This window comes from Entelurus aequoreus, linkage group LG23, assembly GCF_033978785.1.
Source record: "Entelurus aequoreus isolate RoL-2023_Sb linkage group LG23, RoL_Eaeq_v1.1, whole genome shotgun sequence".
Classification (NCBI taxonomy): Eukaryota; Metazoa; Chordata; class Actinopteri; order Syngnathiformes; family Syngnathidae; genus Entelurus; species Entelurus aequoreus.
The window spans coordinates 10,167,122-10,190,352 of record NC_084753.1 but is presented as its reverse complement, the minus strand read 5'-3'; the positions used below and the strand labels follow the sequence as shown (position 1 = coordinate 10,190,352).

The following is a 23,231-nucleotide window of genomic DNA, read 5'->3' as shown; positions in this document are numbered from 1 at the left end:
TTTTCCCTGCCACACGTGAAAATAATGCATACATTAAAATGGTACCTGGTGGGAAAAAGGTTGGGGACCCCTGTGCTACGGTATTAGCCGTAAAAGCTAGCTCCGGAAAGAGCTAAGATAGCTTCTACGTCAACACGAAACATGTTTGAGTTTGTAATGCACAACATAATGCCATAAGACACAGATATGTACTAACTGAAAAACAATTATATTACAGTATCTGTAAAGTATTATTTCATGTTTTGTTTGTACACAGCTAGCCAGACAGAACAAAATGTAGAAAATGAAAATGGATTATTAATCTACTTGTTCATTTACTTCTAATATCTGCTCACTTTCTGTTTTAACATGTTTCATCTACACCTGATGTTAAAATGTAATAAGCACTTATTCTTCTGTTGTTTGATACTTTACATATGTTTTGGGTAGGGATGTCCGATAATGTTTTTTTTGCCGGTATCCGATATTCCGATATTGTCCAACTCTTGATTACCGATACCGATATCAACCGATACCGATATATACAGTCGTGGAATTAACACATTATTATGCCTAATTTGGACAACCAGGTATGGTGAAGATAAGGTCCTTTTAAAAAAAAAAAATTAAATAAAGTAAGATAAATACATTTTCTTGAATAAAAAAGAAAGTAAAACAATATACAAACAGTTACATAGAAACTAGTAATTAATGAAAATGAGTAAAATGAACTGTTAAAGGTTAGTACTATTAGTGGACCAGCAGCATGCACAATCATGTGTGCTTACGGACTGTATCCCTTGCAGACTGTATTGATATATATTGATATATAATGTAGGAACCAGAATATTAATAACAGAAAGAAACAACCCTTTTGTGTGAATGAGTGTGAATGAGTGTAAATGAGGGAGGGAGGTTTTTTGGGTTGGTGCACTAATTGTAAGTGTATCTTGTGTTTTTTATGTTGATTTAATAAAAAAAATAAAAAAATAAAAATAAACCCGATACCGATAATAAAAAAAACGATACCGATAATTTCCGATATTACATTTTAAAGCATTTATCGACCGATAATATCGACAGTCCGATATTATCGGACAACCCTAGTTTTGGGTTATACTACAATTTTAGATATCGATCCAATACCAAGTAGTTACACGGTCATACATACAGTCCTCATTTGTCCAGTGACGTACAGTATTTCCTGAGATTATAAAAATAATAAAAATTACAAAAAGGAAGAAAGTCTTTGAGGTGATCAAAAATCTGGATGTAATCATTGTAATATAGTCTAGATATGGCTCTTGTACTTGATATAGAATGGATATCATTCAATACTTGTTTTTTTCAGATATTGGACTGATATTAGATATCAATATCAGATGAGGACACCCTTAAAGAAAACGCAGTAAAGCCTTGAATATCTGGGTGAGCAAATACCAAACCGCAAATAGGCAATTAGTCAAGGCATTTAAGACGAAGGGACTTTTTGTTCCATTTACAAAACTTAACAAAAATACTGGGATCCTAAAACAAACTTAAATTGGAGCGCCTTGGAATCCCCCGGGAGGAGCTGGACAAAGTGGCTGGGGAGAGGGAAGTCTGGGCTTCCCTGCTTAGGCTGCTGGCCCCGCGGATAAGCGGAAGGAGATTGATGGACGATCAAATAAAACTTACCTGGGAGCCTTTCTTACTTCCTGGTAAGTTAATGATGAGCGTCTTCCCTCGGATGCCACACACGGGTCTGAAACATACAAACACAGGACACTTGGAAGCGGGAAGTAAACCAAAACACTCAAAAACATCTCGGATCCCAATCTAAAATATGTTTTTTTACGAGCCAGGCCTTTTTCTAAATATGTCTGCATAACACTTCTGCAGACCCGCCAACCTTGGGAAAACATTTATTTCCAGATTTGTTATGCCGACTTGTATGTCAAGGGGAGTTGGTGGAAGTGTGGAAAGTGAAAAACATTAACAAGCTGTGACGTTATTGAAAATGCTTCCAAGGAGAAGATTAGATGCTTGTTTGCATGCGGAACCCAACACGCTGATCCTCGTGGCCCAATAAAATTCCATACAAACTTTTGCAATGCGATAAATACTTTTAAAAAAGATGCACTTTGACTCAAGAAAATCCAAATTCAAAATCAAGCTGGGTTAATGCACATGAAACTGTATGAAACAAACACTGAGGGTGGACGTATAAACAACTTTAACACTGTTACAAATATGCGCCACACTGTGAACCCACACCAAACAAGAATGACAAACACATTTCGGGAGAACACAACATAACACAACAGAACAAATACCCAGAACCCCTTGCAGCACTAACTCTTCCAGGACGCTACAATATACACCCCCGCTGCCACCAAATGTTGATATTTACCTCAGAAGGCTGCAAATAGAAAAGAGGCATTCCATTTTTGATTTAAATTGTATTTAATATACCATTGATGTTTTTTCGTTGGTTTTTTGAAAGTTGATTTTGCACTATTAAGTTATATAAGCGCTGCTTGTTCCATATTCAGTGTTAAAGCAAATCAGTGTAGCAAGTTAACAGTGTAGCAAATTAACGTTTTATTCATGCATTTGCTATTATTTATTTTGATATTTACCTCAGAAGGCTGCAAATAGAAAAAAGGCATTCAATTTTTATTCAAATTGTATTTGATATTTTTTAATTATTATTATTATTATTTGAAACTCGATTTTGCATGTCACTATAACGTTATATAAGCCTTGCTTGTTCAATATTCAATGCAAAACTTGTTTGGGTCCCTATTAAAAGGTGAATTTGTTCAACCTTGGCCCGCGGCTTTGTTCAGTTTTAAATTTTGGCCCACTCTGTATTTGAGTTTGACACCCCTGCTATATAAGATCATGCATGGCTTTAAGGCTCACACACATGATTATAATATACATTGCTTAATAGATGGGGTCTTAATTATGCCAACATTTGATTTCAACAATGTCAAAAAGATCGAGGCAAGGACGCACAATTCACTTTTTTGCCAATGCATTTAATGCTTCATATTGTGAGTATGTCTATTAATTCATCTATGTGATCATTTTGCCACCCATTGTTGTCAAAATGTGTTCCTGTGACTACAACAGAGTTGGGCCAGTTGGGCAGCCGGCGGGTGTGGAGGCACAAATAATAATAATAATAATAATAGTAATACATCAAATGGCATCTGAAGAAGGACCCACCTTCGTATCACGTACGACTGCTACCGCAAGAAGCTCTCCTGGGTTGTAATAATAAATTGAGTAATAAACTAGAGTCAAAGTCTTCCGTACCGTTTTTGATAGCACTGGCTTGTTTAAATTTGAAAATACATAATTTTCACATGCAATTCCAATCTGGCTGTGAGCAGGCTACTGTATGAACATATTTTGTTGTAAGTTACACAAATTATATCTATATTGGGGGTAATCAGAGTCACGGGGTGGGGCGGGTCTGGGCGTGCCAAGCCAAGTAAACTCCTGCAATCAATTTCAAATTGATTGCGATGTAAAAAATAAATGTGCTTGGACACTTTAATATGTCTGAATTTTTTCTTGCGTACGTAGTTTTCTGTATTCGAACGTCTGTCTATTTTAGTAGGAAATCCATGCAACTCTTAGTACATGAGGCCCCTGCTCTCGAGTCTTGATATTAGAAATCTACTGTCATTACAAAACTCAGCCACCTGTGTGCTGACGAGGACTAGAGGGCGGGGCCACATTACATTGGTTTTTAAGTCGCTGTATTGGCTTCATGTCAGCTTCAGGTTGTATTTTAAGGTTGCTTGCATTTGAAATGTGTAATATATGTAAAGTTTTATTGATTAATTGATTGGTTTGTACAATTAGTCTCTAAGCTTTTTTATTTACAGTCACATGTACACAAATGACAGCAATTACATTGTTGAAAAATCATGTTAATTCCTAGTATGATATGACACTATAAATCAGGGGTGTTGAAACTTTTTGACTTTGGGCCAAAAAAATTTGACCGTGGGCCGAAAGCTGACTCCATTTAAAGTACTATATATATATATACATATATATATATACTACTGTTCAAAAGTTTGGGGTCACATTGAAATGTCCTTATTTTTGAAGGAAAAGCACTGTACTTTTCAATGAAGATAACTTTAAACTAGTCTTAACTTTAAAGAAATACACTCTATACATTGCTAATGTGGTAAATGACTATTCTAGCTGCAAATGTCTGGTTTTTGGTGCAATATCTACATAGGTGTATAGAGGCCCATTTCCAGCAACTATCACTCCAGTGTTCTAATGGTACAATGTGTTTGCTCATTGGCTCAGAAGGCTAATTGATGATTAGAAAACCCTTGTGCAATCATGTTCACACATCTGAAAACAGTTTAGCTCGTTACAGAAGCTACAAAACTGACCTTCCTTTGAGCAGATTGAGTTTCTGGAGCATCACATTTGTGGGGTCAATTAAACGCTCAAAATGGCCAGAAAAAGAGAACTTTCATCTGAAACTCGACAGTCTATTCTTGTTCTCAGAAATGAAGGCTATTCCACAAAATTGTTTGGGTGACCCCAAACTTTTGAACGGTAGTGTACACACACACAAACAAAATGTATATATATATATATATATATATATATATATATATATTATGTGTGTGTGCATATCATATTAATATGATGGACATATAATGGATATATGGACATATAATTATTATAATGGATTTAATTGGATATTGAGAGTATGTGAAAGTTCAACTCACCTTCTTAAAGTTTCAATCAAGCAGCTAAAATGTGCCAGGACGGATAAGTGTGGAGAGAGTGTTTAACATTGTTCCCATCATGCACTCTAAAGGATTTAAATGGGTGTAATTTAGATTTTTTTTTTTTTCTGCATGTTTTTTTTTAATAATATCCACAATGTTCAGTGAGCAGGTTGTGTTATGTGTGTTGAATCTTTGTTAGTTGCATTGTTTTAATGCAACATGACTAGGGAAGGTTGTTTGGATTGTGTCATATAAGTAAATGCTGTACTTTATTTAAAAGTACTTTCAAGGGTCATTGATCTGATTTGCTCACATTGTCCACATGATGGCTAACCTGACTCTCGCCAGATCCTTGTAGTTCGCTGAGCTCCACACAAGGATCTGGGACTTCTCAAAAGGAGATGTACTTCAGAATGCGGGGCCTTGTAAAAAAAATAATTGTATGTGATTGGATAAACCACTTGTCCGTTATCTTGAATGACGTGCTACTTCAACCACTCACATCGGAATCAACCCGTGACGCTGATGAGAGCGACGCTGGGAAATCCAAAACAGAACAGCCGACATATTGGATAACAACAGAGCGAAAAGTTAGATAACTTACTCAAACAACGCCGCAATGTCAGTAGAGGATCGATGTCGCAAAACAGTTGCAATAGCAGAATCAACGTCAGCACACGACTCCTCGCTCCCTTCGGCGCTACGTCACATCTATGAAATCCCACCCGGCGATCCTGATTGGTTCATTTATTTTTTGCTATCTTGAAGGAGTTTGCAATGCCCTCGAGCCCAGATCCTTGTGTGGAGCTCAGCGAACTACAAGGATCTGGCGAGACTCAGGTTACATGATGGCAGCAAATATGTAGCATTCAAAGACCGCCGAGTATTTAAGATTCATTTGAAAGCACTCAGCCATGCCATGCTTTGTCGAACTCATGACGTTTTGCGGGCCAAATTGAAGAGGCCAGTGGGCCGTAGTTTGGACACCCATGTAATAAACAGACCATTTGTCTTGCTAATTACAATTGGAAATCAATTTCAAAATCAGAATTTTTCCAGCATGCGTGACCTACCTGCAATCCCTAACACTTCCAAGTGAAATTAAAAGGAGTTAGAAAATAGAGGAATGTAGTGCCAGGATTGGTCAGAATTATTCTGACCCGACAACCGCGCACCACTGCCCCTCGCTGTTGAACCCAAGTATTGCATGTGTCTGTTCGAAACAAATGGACTCACTTTTGTTTTACAAGGCAAATGTACATGTTAAACAAAATCAAGACTGCTTGACAGGTCTGCTTCTGATGAATTTTCTCTCTACACTTGGCAAATTTGATGTGAATACCATCAGAGACATTTATTGTACTTTTAAGTCCAAAAGCGTGGAATAAACAACTTATTTTTGTAACGGGAATAAACATGGGGAGAGGGTGTTTCTGACCTGGAAAGCATGCCGAGTGGTGTGACGTTGAGGGACCCCATCAACATTGCCAGCGACATCCCCGGAGCCTCACGCTCTATCACCTCCTTAGTGGCCTGGAGAAATGGCAGAACAGAGGGAGGGAGTCATTAGTGGGATCCCAGCTGAAAAAATGTCTGCATCTTAGGTTTCCTTCTTGCAATAAATGACCATTTATTAATATACACATTATATATTTTATTTATGTATCTGTTGTAACAATGCTTCATTCCATTGGAAAGCCTGCTCCAAACTCCACCCTGCAAGATAACGCTCATCCCACCGAGTGGTGTTTATCCGAGATTAGACCTCCAGAATTTGTGAGTAGAATCATTTCCGACCTCAACGCAACTATGCGTTTGCCGTATCATTTTGGAAGTTTTGTTCCAACACAATTATGGTGGCTGACTTGTGACGACTCCTGTTTAAAATGCCGTCCCACAGCAGTGTGTGGCCAGCAATAATGCCAGTTGTAGCTGTGTATGGTTCTTCCACATGCTTCTACATGTTCTTGTGGCCAAACAGCTCAATTTTTGTTTCCTCTGACATCACATGGACAAAGATAAAACCTTCTGGAGGAAAGTTCTGTTGTCAGATGAAAAAAAAATTGAGCTGTTTGGCCACAATACCCAGCAATATGTTTGGAGGAGAAGAGGTGAGGCCTTTAATCCCAGGAACACCATTCCTACCGTCAAGCATGGTGGTGGTAGTATTACGCTCTGGGCCCGTTTTGCTGCCAATGGAACTGGTGCTTTACAGAGAGTAAATGGGACAATGAAAAAGGAGGATTACTTCCAAATTCTTCAGGACAACCTAAAATCATCAGCCCGGAGGTTGGGTCTTGGGCGCAGTTGGGTGTTCCAACCGGACAATGACCCCAAACACACCTCAAAAGTGGTAAAAGAATGGCTAAATCAGGCTAGAATTAAGGTTTTAGAATGGCCTTCCCAAAGTCGTGTGGACAATGCTGAAGAAAAAAGGCAATGTCAGAAAACTAACAAATTTAGCTGAACTGCACCAATTTTGTCAAGAGGAGTGGTCAAAAATTCAACCAGAAGCTTGTGGATGGCTACCAAAAGCGCCTTATTGCAGTGAAACTTACCAAGGGACATGTAACCAAATATTAACATTGCTGTATGTATACTTTTGACCCAGCAGATTTGGTCACATTTTCAGTAGACCCATAATAAATTCATAAAAGAACCAAACTTCATGAATGTTTTTTGTGACCAACAAGTATGTGCTCCAATCACTCTATCACAAAAAAAAAAAAGAGTTGTAGAAATGATTGGAAACTCAAAACAGCCATGACATTATGTTCTTTACACGTGTAGGTAAACTTTTGACCACGACTGCAGTTAAAATATCAGCATCAGATGCCAAGAAGTAACTATATATATAAAAAACAAAACGGCAGTGTTACATAAGCTACCAGTGTATATTTCAAAAACAATAGTGTGCTTATAAATATGATCATTAATAATAGGGAAGTGAAAACCAAAAAATTCCATGGCTATGAAAAGGAAAAGGGGTAGGATTAGATAAGCTTGGCTTCGTCCTACTCCTTTTCGAACATGTAAAGAGAAATGTAAATATGTCAACTATATGATGTATCACTTGTAATTGAATACGAACACAGTAACTATATATATAAAAAACAAAACAGCAGTGTTACATAAGCTACCAGTGTATATTTAAAAAACAATAGTGTGCTTATAAATATGATCATTAATAATAGGGAAGTGAAAACCAAAAAATTCCATGGCTATTAAAAGGAAAAGGGGTAGGATTAGATAAGCTTGGCTTCGTCCTACTCCTTTTCGAACATGTAAAGAGAAATGTAAATATGTCAACTATATGATGTATCACTTGTAATTGAATACGTGTTCGAAATAAACTCAAACCAAACCAATAGTCAACTATTTTACATTCTAAAAAGAACAGCAGTGAAGTGGAGCTTACAAGTATATAAAACAAATAACGTTATTATTATTCTTTCAACATGGTGGTAGTGTGACATCATCATGTGATTTGTAATAGGCTAATAAAAAGGCTAAAGGCGACTATTTGTTATTGTTATCAACATTTCAGCCTGTTCTCACACCTTTTTGTTCTATTTTCCATTTTTTGCGGCTTTCTTTTGTTTATGATATTTCTCCAATGTGCCATAAAAAAGAGCTGCGTTCAGCAAAAGGCCCCCAGGCCACACTTTGCCCTCCTGGTGAAAGAAGTAAAGCAGTGGTGTTCTCTCAGCTGTGTTTTCTGAGCACTTATAAAAGTGAGAAAGGTTGGCTTGCACGCTTGTGGAGCTTCTCTGCACACTCCCTGGTAGGGCTGGACGGTTATGGTGAAAATATTACACCATTATTTGGATTGATATTGTAATGACGGTTAATTACACGATTATTCATTAATTTGAAAACCTAAGTACCGTATTTTTCGGACTGTAAGTCGCAGTTTTTTTCATAGTAATAATTCCTATTGTTACAAAATGCACACCCACGTAACATGCTAATTGATTGTATTAATTTAAAGGCCTACTGAAACCCACTACTACCGACCACGCAGTCTGATAGTTTATATATCAATGATGAAATCTTAACATTATAACACATGCCAATACGGCCGGGTTAACTTATAAAGTGACATTTTAAATTTGCCGCTAAACTTCCGGTTCGAAACGCCTCTGAGGATGACGTATGCGCGTGACGTAGCCCGGCGAACACGGGTATGCCTTCCACATTGAAGCCAATACGAAAAAGCTCTGTTTTCATTTCATAATTTCACAGTATTCTGGACATCTGTGTTCGTGAATCTGTTGCAATCATGTTCATTGCATTATGGAGAAGGAAGCTGAGCAAGCAAAGAAGAAAGTTGTCGGTGCGAAATGGACGTATTTTTCGAACGTAGTCAGCAACAACAGTACACAGCCGGCGCTTCTTTGTTTACATTCCCGAAAGATGCAGTCAAGATGGAAGAACTCGGATAACAGAGACTCTAACCAGGAGGACTTTTGACTTCGTTACTCAGACGCCTGTAGAGAACTGGGACAACACAGACTCTTACCAGGATTACTTTGATTTGGATGACAAAGACGCAGACGTGCTACTGTGAGTATGCAGCTTTGGCTTCTAAACATTTGATCGCTTGACCGTATGTGCGCAACTTTTTTTTGCGTATGTACGTAACTTTTTAAAAATATATAAGCTTTATGAACCTTGAGTTAGGTGAACGGTCTTTTGGGCTGAGTGATTGTGTGTGTTGATCAGGTGTTTGAATTGTATTGGCGTGTTCTATGGAGCTAGGAGCTAGCATAGGAGCTAGGAGCTAGCATAACAAACACGCAGGTGTTTTTATGCAGCATTAATTTGTGGCATATTAAATATAAGCCTGGTTGTGTTGTGGCTAATAGAGTATATATATGTCTTGTGTTTATTTACTGTTGTAGTCATTCCCAGCTGAATATCAGGTACCGTGAGTATGCAGCCTTGGCTGCTAAACATTTGATAGCTTGACCGTATGTGCGCGTCACGTACGTAACTTTTTAAAAATATATAAGCTTTATGAACCTTGGGTTAGGTGAACGGTCTTTTGGGCTGAGTGATTGTGTGTGTTGATCAGGTGTTTGAATTGTATTGGCGTGTTCTATGGAGCTAGGAGCTAGCAGAGGAGCTAGGAGCTAGCGTAACAAACACGCAGGTGTTTTTATGCAGGATTAATTTGTGGCATATTAAATATAAGCCTGGTTGTGTTGTGGCTAATAGAGTATATATATGTATTGTGTTTATTTACTGTTGTAGTCATTCCCAGCTGAATATCAGGTCACCCCCGGCTCTCACAGCATCTTCCCTATCTGAATAGCTTCAACTCCCCACTAGTCCTTCACTTGCACTTTACTCATCCACAAATCTTTCATCCTCGCTCAAATTAATGGGGAAATTGTCGCTTTCTCGGTCCGAATCTCTCTCACTTCATGCGGCCATCATTGTAAACAATAGGGAACTTTGCGTATATGTTCAACTGACTACGTCACGCTACTTCCGGTAGGGGCAAGCCTTTTTTTTATCAGATACCAAAAGTTGCAATCTTTATCGTCGTTGTTCTATACTAAATCCTTTCAGCAAAAATATGGCAATATCGTGAAATGATCAAGTATGACACATAGAATAGATCTGCTATCCCCGTTTAAATAAAAAAAATTCATTTCAGTAGGCCTTTAAATTACCGTATTTTTCGGACTATAAGTCGCAGTTTTTTTCATAGTTTAGCCGGGGGTGCGACTTATTCTCAGGAGCGACTTATGTGTGAAATAATTAACACATTACCGTAAAATATCAAATAATATTATTTAGCTCATTCACGTAAGAGAACCGACCAGGGGTGCTCATTACGTCGATCGCGAGCTACCGGTCGATCACGGAGGGTGTGTCAGTCGATCGCCAGCCAGGCATTAAAAAAATAGTCCTAAAAATGAGCGATCATAAATCTTCACTATGACGTCACTTTCGTCACTTGATTGACATTCACGGCACCCGAGAGTCTTCTGAGATGACGCTGGCTGCTGCTAGCTCATTATTAAGAAAAAATTACCGACAGGATGAAGGCGAGAAACTCTTTTTATTTCAACAGACTCTGGCGCCGTACCTGTCGTCAAAACTCCAAAGACCGACTGCACAGTTCCTGCCTTCACAATAAAAGCTCTGCTTCATCCTGCCTGCGCTAAGAGTCTCAGAAAGCTGTCGTGCACAAGCTAGCAAGCTACGGAGTTTGGCAAATGTATTTCTTGTAAAGTGTATACAAAGGAGTACGGAAGCTGGACAAATAAGATGCCAAAAACCAACCACTTTCATGTGGTATTGGACAGAAAGGAGGACTTTTTTTCTCCTCCATTTGAAAATGCGGACGTTATCAGCACTACTGTCTGATTCCTATCAATGCAAGTCATCAGAATCAGGTAATACACCAACTTATATTCTTGTCTTCATGAAAGAAAGGAATCTATATGTGTTAAACATGCTTGCATTATCTTTAAACACCTTTAACTTGTTAACAATATTAACTATATGTGTTAAACATGCTTGCATTATCTTTAAACACCTTTAACTTGTTAACAATATTAACTATATGTGTTAAACATGCTTGCATTATCTTTAAACACCTTTAACTTGTTAACAATATTAACTATATGTGTTAAACATGCTTGTATTATCTTTAAACACCTTTAACTTGTTAACAATATTAACTATGTGTTAAACATGCTTGCATTATCTTTAAACACCTTTAACTTGTTAACAATATTAACTATATGTGTTAAACATTCTTGTATTTTCATTAAACACCTTTAATTTATTAAAAATATTAACTATATGTGTTAAACATGCTTGCATTAACAATAAACACCTTTAACTTGTTAACAAAAACATATATTTCATAAATAAGTAAATATAAATTATATATATGAATGAGGTAGATCCCCGCGACTTGATCAATTGAAAAGTAGCTCGCCTGCAGAAAAAGTGTGAGCACCCCTGGACTAGACGTGTAAGATTTCATGGGATTTAGCGATTAGGAGTGACAAATTGTTTGGTAAACGTATAGCATGTTCTATATGTTATAGTTATTTGAATGACTCTTACCATAATATGTTACGTTAACATACCAGGCACGTTCTCAGTTGGTTATTTATGCCTCATATAACGTACACTTATTCAGCCTGTTGTTCACTATTCTTTATTTATTTTAAATTAACTTTCAAATGTCTATTCTTGGTGTTGGGTTTTATCAAATACATTTCCGCAAAAAATGCGACTTATACTCCAGTGCGACTTATATATGTTTTATTCCTTCTTTATTATGCATTTTCGGCCGGTGCGACTTATACTCCGGAGCGGCTTATAGTCCAAAAAATACGGTAATCATTGTACCACCAAAACTCAACTTTAAATATAGTAAACGAAACAACAACATATACATTAGTAACAAATAAACGACAACAAATAAAATATTAGTAATATCCATAAATTTAAATAATAGCAATATTAAAAAACATAATGCAGTTTTGTTTTTATTCTGTTTTTTTTTATTTTACCTTTTACACTTATTTTACCACCATAGAATGTGTGTAATAAATGTTTTGTTAATTAAATGCAAAAATCATCACATTTATTGGTTTCAATACATTTTTGGAACATTTTCGACCAGTATTTTAGGCCAAAGCATGATACATCTGTAAATGTATCAGGAAGTGCTTTAGGTACATTTACTTCTTTGAAACCTTTATTTTGTTAGCGTCGTCAGACCAGATGTGGTGCACCGCGCTATTATTGTGAAGGGAGGAAGTGTGCTCTGCTGCTGCTTTACATGATATGTCAAATATATACCGTATTTTTCGGACTATAAGTCGCTCCGCAGTATAAGTCGCACCTGCCGAAAATGCATTATAAAGAAGGAAAAAAACATATATAAGTCGCACTGGAGTATAAGTCGCATTTTTGGGGGAAATTTATTCGATAAAACCCAACACCAAGAATAGACATTTGAAAGGCAATTTAAAATAAATAAAGAATAGTGAACAACAGGCTGAATAAGTGTACGTTATATGACGCATAAATAACCAACTGAGAACGTGCCTGGTATGTTAACGTAACATATTATGGTAAGAGTCATTCAAATAACTATAACATATCGAACATGCTATACGTTTAACAAACAATCTGTCACTCCTAATCGCTAAATCCCATGAAATCTTATACGTCTAGTCTCTTATGTGAATGAGCTAAATAATATTATTTGATATTTTACGGTAATGTGTTAATAATTTCACACATAAGTCGCTCCTGAGTATAAGTCGTAAGTGGGGGGGGTTGATGTGTGGGGGGATTTGGTGGTAGCAGGGGTGTATAATGTAGACCGGAAGAGTTAGGGCTGCATGGGATTCCGGGTATTGGTTGTGTTGTGTTTATGTTGTGTTACGGTGGGATGTTCTCCGGAAATGTGTTTTTCATTCTTTTTTGGTGTGGGGTCACAGTGTGGCGCATATTTGTAACGTAACAATGTTAAAGTTGTTTGATACGGCTACCGTCAGTGTAAGCTGTGTGGCTGATGAGTAAGTATGCTTTGCTGTCTCCTGTGTGTGCAAGTAAAAGCAACATACAACATGTGGCCGGGCTGGCACGCTGTTTGTAAATGCTATAGAGGACAATTACTGCAGTGCAATTAGGGCACTCCCTTTATTTAGTAATTAGAGTGTAAATAGGATTATATTTTCCCTGGGAGTTATCTATGAGAGACACTGAGATCCATAAGTCTCCTGGGAAAATCGGGGGGGTCAGTAAGTATGTAGCTGAGCCGCATCAGAGTGGTCAAAGAGCCGCATGCGGCTCCGGAGCCGCGGGTTGCCGACCCCTGGCATAGACTGTGAAAAAGTAACCACATTTTTCGTTTTTGCTTGTTTCTTCTTCTACGGCAGTGGTTCTTAACCTTGTTGGAGGTACCGAACCCCACCAGTTTCATATGCGCATTCACCAAACCCTTCTTTAGTGAAAAATAAAAATCAATACAAAGTTATATGTTTTTGGTAACACTTTAGTATGGGGAACATATTCTAAGTAACAAAGACTTAATTTTGAGTTATTTGGACACTAGGGGAACATATTCTAAGTAACAAAGACTTAATTTAGAGTTATTTGGACACTAGGGGAACATATTCCAAGTAACAAACACTTAATTTAGAGTTATTTGGACACTAGGGGAACATATTCTAAGTAACAAAGACTTAATTTAGAGTTATTTGGACACTAGGGGAACATATTCTAAGTAACAAAGACTTAATTTAGAGTTATTTGGACACTAGGGGAACATATTCTAAGTAACAAAGACTTAATTTAGAGTTATTTGGACACTAGGGGAACATATTCCAAGTAATAAAGACTTAATTTAGAGTTATTTGGACACTAGGGGAACATATTCTAAGTAATAAAGACTTAATTTAGAGTTATTTGGTTAGGGTTAGGGTTAGAGGGTTAGGGTTTTAATAAGGCCATACCGAATAAGGCATTAATAAGTACTTAATAATGACTAGTTAAGAGCCAATATGTTACTAATTTGCATGTTAATAAGCAACTAATTAATGGTGAATATGTTCCCCATACTAAAGTGTTACCATGTTTTTTTACTGGTGCACAAAATGAACCATGCACGAACATCACCTTGTTCAAACAACAAAACCAACACAGTGCATAAACTCACAACAAATTACACACCTGCAAATCAGTCAGCTGTTGCCGTATCTGTAATACGCCGATAGGGAGAAGTTTGTATTTACACGATGAGTCGGGTATGTTTTGACCTCCGCCGAACCCCTGAGGCCGACTCACCGAACCCCTAGGGTTCAATCGAACCCAGGTTAAGAACCACTGTTCTAAGGCTATCTAAAATGATGAGAGGTAACTAAAATTGAAGTTTAACAAAATATTCTACAAAAAAGCAGTAAATAGTAAGTGAAGTGAAGTGAAGTGAAATATATTTATGTAGCGCTTTTCTCTAGTGACTCAAAGCGCTTTCACATAGTGAAACCCAACATCTAAGTTACATTTAAACCAGTGTGGGTGGCACTGGGAGCAGGTGGGTAAAGTGTCTTGCCCAAGGACACAACGGCAGTCACTAGGATGGCGGAAGCGGGGATCGAACCTGGAACCCTCAAGTTGCTGGCACGGCCACTCTACCAACCGAGCTATACCGGTTATAAGGAGTAAGTCCAGAGCCTTCAATAAAAGGCCCCCTCTTTTGTCTACCTAGGTTGCCTTCCACCTTGACGAAGATCGAAACTGAAAGTTAACTTGATGTTGGCTTAATTTCTCGCTCCCTGCACCTGCGACTTCTTCCTACGAAACATGAATGCGATACAATGTGTGCATATTTGCAAAAGTCATAAAACACAGGATGCATTCATTGTGTTTTTTTTTTAGCTGACCCAAGGCCAAAGCGAGTAATTTCTACGGCGTTCCATTATGCTCGAATGTTGTAAAATATTCCTTTCACAGCGGCGTCATTTAAAAGAGAAATAACTAGGCGATTAATAGCATTGTTCAACCCATAAACACCTCAATTATGTGTAACCTAACTTTCATTTTAGCCAATAACTATTTTTATCTTTAGCTGAAAAATGAGCAAGTCACGGAGATCCCAGTTGTGACCTTTAAATATTGATTTACAACCCCTCACATACTATCACCAGGATATGAAAAATCCTTACACGACCTCCCAATCTATAAGTCTCATTGACTATCAAGATTGATTTCATCTTTTAATCAAATACGGTAATGTGCATGTTCTTTGGCCAGCCGGTAATTAAACATTTTAACGAGACATGAGTTGGTTACTGTACCATCTCATCAATGAATTAATTATCCTTTTTTTTTTTTTATCTTAACAGAAGTTTGCAGGGCCTTCTGCATACATTTATGTTTTATGACTTGGGGGCGCTCATAGACGGAGGAAATATTGTCTTCTCCTCCAGCTGTGTGTGCGCTAGTTCGCCCTTGACTTGAGTGGCACTTCAAACGCGCCATTAGCAAGGGAGAGGGCGGGAAGGAGAAGAAGGCAAGAGAGACTTCAAAGAAGACAAGTCACCGATGGGTATTGTGGGCCTCGCTTGACTCAGGAGGGAGAGGGGAAGAAGAGTAGGAGGTACCGAGCACGGGTGAGATGGACTCTATTGGGACGGAGGAAAGGACGAGGGAGGGGCTCGGTGATAAATGTATGCTCCGTATGTAAAGACACTGATTGGACGACAGGAAGCTTGATCCATTGGACAATCAGGAGAATTTAGTACCGTATTTTTCGGACTATAAGTCGCAGTTTTTTTCATAGTTTGGCCGGGGGTGCGACTTATACTCAGGAGCAACGTTCCCTCTAAGGTGCGCGCCTGCGCAACTGCGCACTGCTCGAGCGTCCTCTGCGCACAGCAAATATATGCCGGGCACCAAATCAAATCCCATCTGAATTCTAAACAAAATAAACACATTTATTCTGTGTAATTTTGCAATGAAACTCTGAGTGACAGTGACGACAAGCGGCCCTAACGGTGTTCGTCAACACCGTTCAATTATTGTAACGTCTATCGAGATGCTTCGAGGACAGGAATTATATCGACCACTTTATAGAGCAAAACTGTTTATATTCGGCCATAACCACACCAAAAACATGAGTAAAAAACTTCTATCTCGAAAAACTAGTCATTTTCTGCCGTACAAACCAGGCCAAAACCAACTTGTCATCTGTCACTAACACGCATACCACTAAGCCACTGGTGCGTTTATGGCCACACAAAAATTCGGACAACTCTAACACCACACAAAGTTACACTATGACTCCTCAGTCATACGTGTGCTTATTCTACTGTCATTTATTATTAATGTTAATTTATTTATATTAATCATGGAATGCTGTTACTAGAGAAAGTTACAGGAATGCACACTTCATCCTATGCTTACATTTCATTGTGCAACATGAGGATGTTTAAGGGGAACTAAATGTGATCTCTGAAAGGGGTACAAATAATTTCCAAAGCAGGACCCCCACCCAGACATATTGTACAATACTAATCTATAGCTTATGAAAAACAAGATTTCTTTTATTTTCATTACAAGTGGACCAAATCACTAATATTACAAAATAATCTCATGAAAATGACTCCTCTCATTTGAGTGTTATTATAAAAGATTGGTTTGAGACAGGTGTGCTGCTGGTATTGCCACGTGTGATGTTGCTCACATGTGCTCCACTGAATGCTCAGGGAGTTTTTGTGTTTGCTCAGACACATGAACAATTAGAGGGAACATTGCTCAGAAGCTACTTATGTGTGAAATTATTAACACATTACCGTAAAATATCAAATAATATTATTTAGCTCATTCACGTAAGAGACTAGACCAGTTTAGAGTTATTTGGACACTAGAGGAACATATTTTAAGTAATAAAGACTTAATTTAGAGATATTTGGTTAGGGTTAGGGTCAGGGTTAGAGGGTTAGGGTTATAATAAGGCCATGCCGAATAAGGCATTAATAAGTACTTAATAATGACTAGTTAAGAGCCAATATGTTACTAATTTGCATGTTAATAAGCAACTAATTAATGGTGAATATGTTCCCCATACTAAAGTGTTACCATGTTTTTCTACTGGTGCATAAAATGAACCGTGCATGAACATCACCTTGTTCAAACAACAAAACCAACACAGTGCATAAACTCACAACAAATTACACACTTGCAAACCAGTCAGCTGTTGCCGTATCCGTAATACGTCGATAGGGAGAAGTTTGTATTTACACGATGAGTCGGGTGTGTTTTGACCTCCGCCGAACCCCTGAGGCCGACTCACCGAACTCCTAGGGTTCGATCGAACCCACGAACCACTGGACTAGACGTATAAGATTTCATGGGATTTAGCGATTAGGAGTGACAGATTGTTTGGTAAACGTATAGCATGTTCTATATGTTATAGTTATTTGAATGACTCTTACCATAATATGTTACGTTAACATACCAGGCACGTTCTCAGTTGGTTATTTATGCGTCATATAACGTACACTTATTCAGCCTGTTGTTCACTATTCTTTATTTATTTTAAATTGCCTTTCAAATGTCTATTCTTGGTGTTGGGTTTTATCAAATACATTTCCCCAAAAAATGCGACTTATACTCCAGTGCGACTTATATATGTTTTTTTCCTTCTTTATTATGCATTTTCTGCCGGTGCGACTTATACTCCGGAGCGACTTATACTCCGAAAAATACGGCATACCGTTTAAACGCTGGATTTATGTGAGCACTTTGTTTTTAAAATGTATAGTATAAAGCAGTGGCGGGCCGTGCGTTTCCCACCTAGGCCTTCAGTGATCTCCGACTTCAATGATTACCTTTCCATCCATCCATTTTTTACCACTTGTCCCTTTCGGGGTCAGTACCATAAATGATGTCACCACATGACCATTGCTGGAGAAATACTATACAGGAAGACATTTACACCCTGTAAATGAAGAGTGCTCTGGTCCGCGTAGCTGCGATCCATGGCGTTCACCATGTGTGTCATTTCCTGCCGGGTGATTCCGATGGAGCTTTTTCAAAAATGTGTGAAAATGGAAAAAGATGAGGGGAAAAATATATTTTTTGTTTTAATATGGTTTTTGTAGGAGGACCAACATGACACAAACATTCCTAATTGTTAGAAATCCCACTGTTTGTACCAAACTGATGAGAGTATTTGGCGAGCGCCGTTTTGTCCTATTAATTTTGCCGGTCCTTGAACTCACCGTAGTTGTGTGGACTGTGACGCAACAGTTTGTTTACATGTACAACTTTCTCCGACGCTGCCACAGTAAGACATGTTGTATGCCACTCCTTCTTTGTCTCATTTTGTCCACCAAACGTTTTATGCTGTGCGTGAATGCACAAAGGTGAGCTTTGTGGATGTTATTGACTTGTGTGGAGTGCTAATCAGGCATATTTGGTCACTGCATGACGGCAAACGAATCGATGCTAACATGCTATTTGGGCTAGCTGTATGTATATATTGCATCACTATGCCTCGTTTGTAGGTATATTTGAGCTCAATTAAATTCCTTTACTTATGTCCTCTGTGTATTTAATTTATATTTGCATGTCTCGTGACACATTATCTGTATGTAATATTGGCTGCATTTCTGATAGTTGTTTGTGTGCCATGTTGTTCCAGACCACAGCAAACGTTACCCAGCTTGCAAAGATTGTAATAAATCCATTAGAAGAAGACAGCCTGACGTTTCCTTTAACTTGGACACACACATCTATACCTTGGTAATTCTAAGCCAGTCATTTCCAGGAATTATCTCACCCTCTGAGAAGCTTCCGTTTTACTAATGTTTTCCAATGTTGTAAAAATGTGTAGAATAAATATTACATTTCAACAATTCTTGCAATGAAGATTTGCGTCAGCCTGCGACAAATGGTCATTTTGATAGTAGGCTATTATAGCTAATATAGACATCATGTGTTTCCTTCATTATAACACTTATATAAGGCTTTTAATTTTTTGCGGCTCCAGACAGATTTTTTTGTGTGTGTTTTTGGTCCAATATGGCTCCTTCAACATTTTGGGTTGCCGACCCCTGCCCTAAGAACATAACCAGAGTTCGCCCGTTTTTCTCCCAGGCAAACACAGAGATGATTTCTTGTCTTCCCAAAAATAATAACAGAACTCTGCAATTATTACAAAACTCGGCTACATGCATGCTGACGTCGCTGCATTGGCTCCCCGATCGCTTTAAGGTCCATTTTTAAAGTTCTATTATTGGCTTTTAAATGTCTTAAAGGCCTTGCGACTTCTTATCTATCTGATCTGATTTTACCGTATCAACCCTCGCGGATCCTGAACTTTTATCTTTACTAAATACTACTATAGCCCCCACCTGTGGAACAGCCTGCCACAGAGTCTCAGGACTACAGTCTGTTCATAGTAAAAAAAAAAAGAAAAGGTTAAACCGCCTAATCTACAACGTTTTTTTATAAGACGAGTGCAGGCTCATAACTTGAGAGGCTTTGGATATTTCTTATTGCCGAGAGCTCAAACCACTCGTAAACGTTTTTGTGTGTCTGTATGCCGAGTAAAACTATGGAACAAACTGGACTTACAACACAAGCAATGCCAAACTATTAATCGATTTAAAGGCCTACTGAAACCCACTACTACAGACCACGCAGTCTGATAGTTTATATATCAATGATGAAATCTTAACATTGCAACACATGCCAATACGGCCGGGTTAACTTATAAAGTGACTTTTAAAACTTCCCGGGAAATATCCGGCTGAAACGTCGCGGTATGATGACGTATGCGCGTGACGAAGTCAGAGTAACGGAAGTTATGGTACCCGTAGAATCCTATACAAAAAGCTCTGTTTTCATTTCATAATTCCACAGTATTTTGGACATCTTTTGCAATTTGTTTAATGAACAATGAAGGCTGCAAAGAAGACAGTTGTAGGTGGGATCGGTGTATTAGCAGCGGACTACAGCAACACAACCAGGAGGACTTTGTTGGAGCGCTAGCCGCGCTAGCCGCCGACCTCACCTTGACTTCCTACGTCTCCGGGCCGCCAAACGCATCGGGTGAAGTCCTTCGTCCTTCTGCCGATCGCTGGAACGCAGGTGAGCACGGGTGTTGATGAGTAGATGAGGGCTGGCTGGCGTAGGTGGAGAGCTAATGTTTTTAGCATAGCTCTGTGAGGTCCTGTTGCTAAGTTGCTAAGTTAGCTTCAATGGCGTCGTTAGCACAGCATTGTTAACCTTCGCCAGCCTGGAAAGCATTAACTGTGTATTTACATGTCCACGGTTTAATAGTATTGTTGATTTTCTATCTATCCTTCCTTCTATCCTTTATTTTTTTGTTTCTATATGCAGTTAAAGCACGATGCTATCACGTTAGCTCGTAGCTAAAGCATTTCGCCGATGTATTGTCGTGGAGATAAAAGGCACTGAATGTCCATTTTGCGTTCTCGACTCTCATTTTCAAGAGGATATAGTATCCGAGGTGGTTTAAAATACAAATCCGTGATCCACAATAAAAAAAGGAGAGTGTGGAATCCAATGAGCCAGCTTGTACCTAAGTTACGGTCAGAACGAAAAAAGATACGTCCATCACTGCCTCTCAAGTCATTCACTGTAACGTTCCTCATCTACGAATCTTTCATCCTCGCTCAAATTAATGGGGTAATCATCACTTTCTCGGTCCGAATCTCTCTCGCTCCATTGTAAACAATGGGGAATTGTGAGGAATACTAGCTCCTGTGACGTCACGCTACTTCCGGTACAGGCAAGGCTTTTTTTTATCAGCGAGCAAAAGTTGCGAACTTTATCGTCGATTTTCTCTACTGAATCCTTTCAGCAAAAATATGGCAATATCACGAAATGATCAAGTACGACACATAGAATGGATCTGCTATTCCCGTTTAAATAAAAAAAAATCATTTCAGTAGGCCTTTAAACTATTATACAAACATGGGGTCTGGTTCAAATATAGAGATGAGGGTCTTTAATTTGACCTGCTGTTGTACTCTGTCTCAAAGTGTTAACATGTGCTCAATGTTTTCTTACCATTATTGCTATGTTGTCTATTACCATTGTTGGTATTTTGTCTATTACCATTGTTGGTATATTCATTATTCCTACGTTGTTGATACAAATTATTGTTACAGTGTAATAATTATTGTTACCTGTGGTAATGCCACTATGATACAACATCTGTATTATAATCCTTGAACAAAGTAAGAGTGAAACTCATGTGAATAATCACTGAATGGAGAACTGGGGGTGGGATTAAACAAATTATCTTCTTCCCACTCCCTTTCAGGCAAAACTGGACAATCATGCATTACATACTATACATTACCTTTTGCACTATATTAATTTATATTATGTGTTGTCAACTTTGTACTTTTTTATGTCATTGTCTGAAATAAATAAATAAATGAAAAAAAATTAATGAAACACACCTTTTTAATCGGGCTTTTTACTGATCTTGTTAAAACTCTTCCCTTCTTTTTTTAATTTCTATTCTGTTATTTTCCATTTTATTTACTGCTATTGATACTGCTACTATTCTCTCAATGTTGTTTTTATTCTTTTAATATTGTGTAATTTGTTTTATTTTTACAAACATTTTAAAATGTGTTTGATACTATTTTTAGATGGCGTTAATTTAGGGTTATTCCCCAGGATGGACGCCTCAAAGGTGGCGTTTTTCCTCAAATCAATAGTTTTTTCTTTTCTTTTGTCTTTTTCCTTGGTGTTGACCCTTGCCCGTGTATGAAAAGTCCTACATTAGGGAAGGGATTTATACAGCCCCAGTCCTGAGGGGATGTCGCGTGAGCGGAAGAGGGGGATGGTTAATCATTTTGCAATGCAGTCGACTGAAAATGATGGAAAGCGCCCCTCAACATAGCAACTGACGTTCGGGTCAAAGTTGGAATTGCCACGAAACACATTTAAGATACGTAACACCTTACTGCCATCTGGCGGGTAAAGTGGATAGTGCATCCCCTAATTCAGGGGTCCCCAAACTACGGCCTGCGGGCCGAATCCGGCCCGACAGCGTCCAAAATCCAGCCCGCGGGAAGTCCCAAGTTAAAAAAAAATAAAAAAAAATTGAATTGTAATTTTTTTTTTTTTTTAATTGGGGCAGCACGGTGGAAGAGGGGTTAGTGCGTCTGCCTCACAATACGACTGAGTAGTCGTGAGTTCAATCCCGGCCTCGGGATCTTTCTGTGTGGAGTTTGCATGTTCTCCCCGTGATTGCGTGGGTTCCCTCCGGGTACTCCGGCTTCCTCCCACCTCCAAAGACATGCACCTGGGGATAGGTTGATTGGCAACACTAAACTGGCCCTAGTGTGTGAATGTGAGTGTGAATATTGTTTGTCTATCTGTGTTGGCCCTGTGATGAGGTGGCGACTTGTCCAGGGTGTACCCCGCCTTCCGCCCGATTGTAGCTGAGATAGGCTCCAGCACCCCCCACGACCCCGAAGGGAATAAGCGGTAGAAAATGGATGGATGGAAATTTTTTATTTATTTTTTTAATTATCATTTTTTGAAATATGTCCTTTCTAATCCATTTTCTACCGCTCGGTGTCTCCTAGCCGCTCAGGCAAATCATATTGTCTAAAAATGCATTTTCCCATCGAAAACGTGAAATCATCGGGCTTGGAATATATATATATATATGTATATATATATATATTATATATATATATATATATACACATGTATATATATATATATATATATATATATATATATATATATATATATACATTATATATATATATATATATATATATATATATATATATATATACACATATATACATACACATATATATGTATATATACACATTAATATATACAAATATACATACATATATACATGTATATATGTATATATATACATGTATATACATGTGTGTATATATACATATATACATGTATATATATATATAGACACAT

The 23,231-nt window shown here is 38.1% G+C and overlaps 1 protein-coding gene across 1 annotated transcript in view; it reads right to left on the bottom strand.

Moving 5' to 3' along the window:
* The window catches only part of LOC133641180 (gephyrin-like), a 70,881-nt gene that overhangs the window by 17,066 nt on the left and 30,584 nt on the right, over nt 1-23,231 (bottom strand). Inside the window, exons 4-5 of the mRNA XM_062035113.1 lie at nt 6,178-6,272; nt 1,657-1,723 (exon numbers count right to left, since the gene is read on the bottom strand). Coding sequence (XP_061891097.1) covers nt 1,657-1,723; nt 6,178-6,272 — 162 coding nt within the window. The remainder of the gene's footprint in view (nt 1-1,656; nt 1,724-6,177; nt 6,273-23,231) is intronic.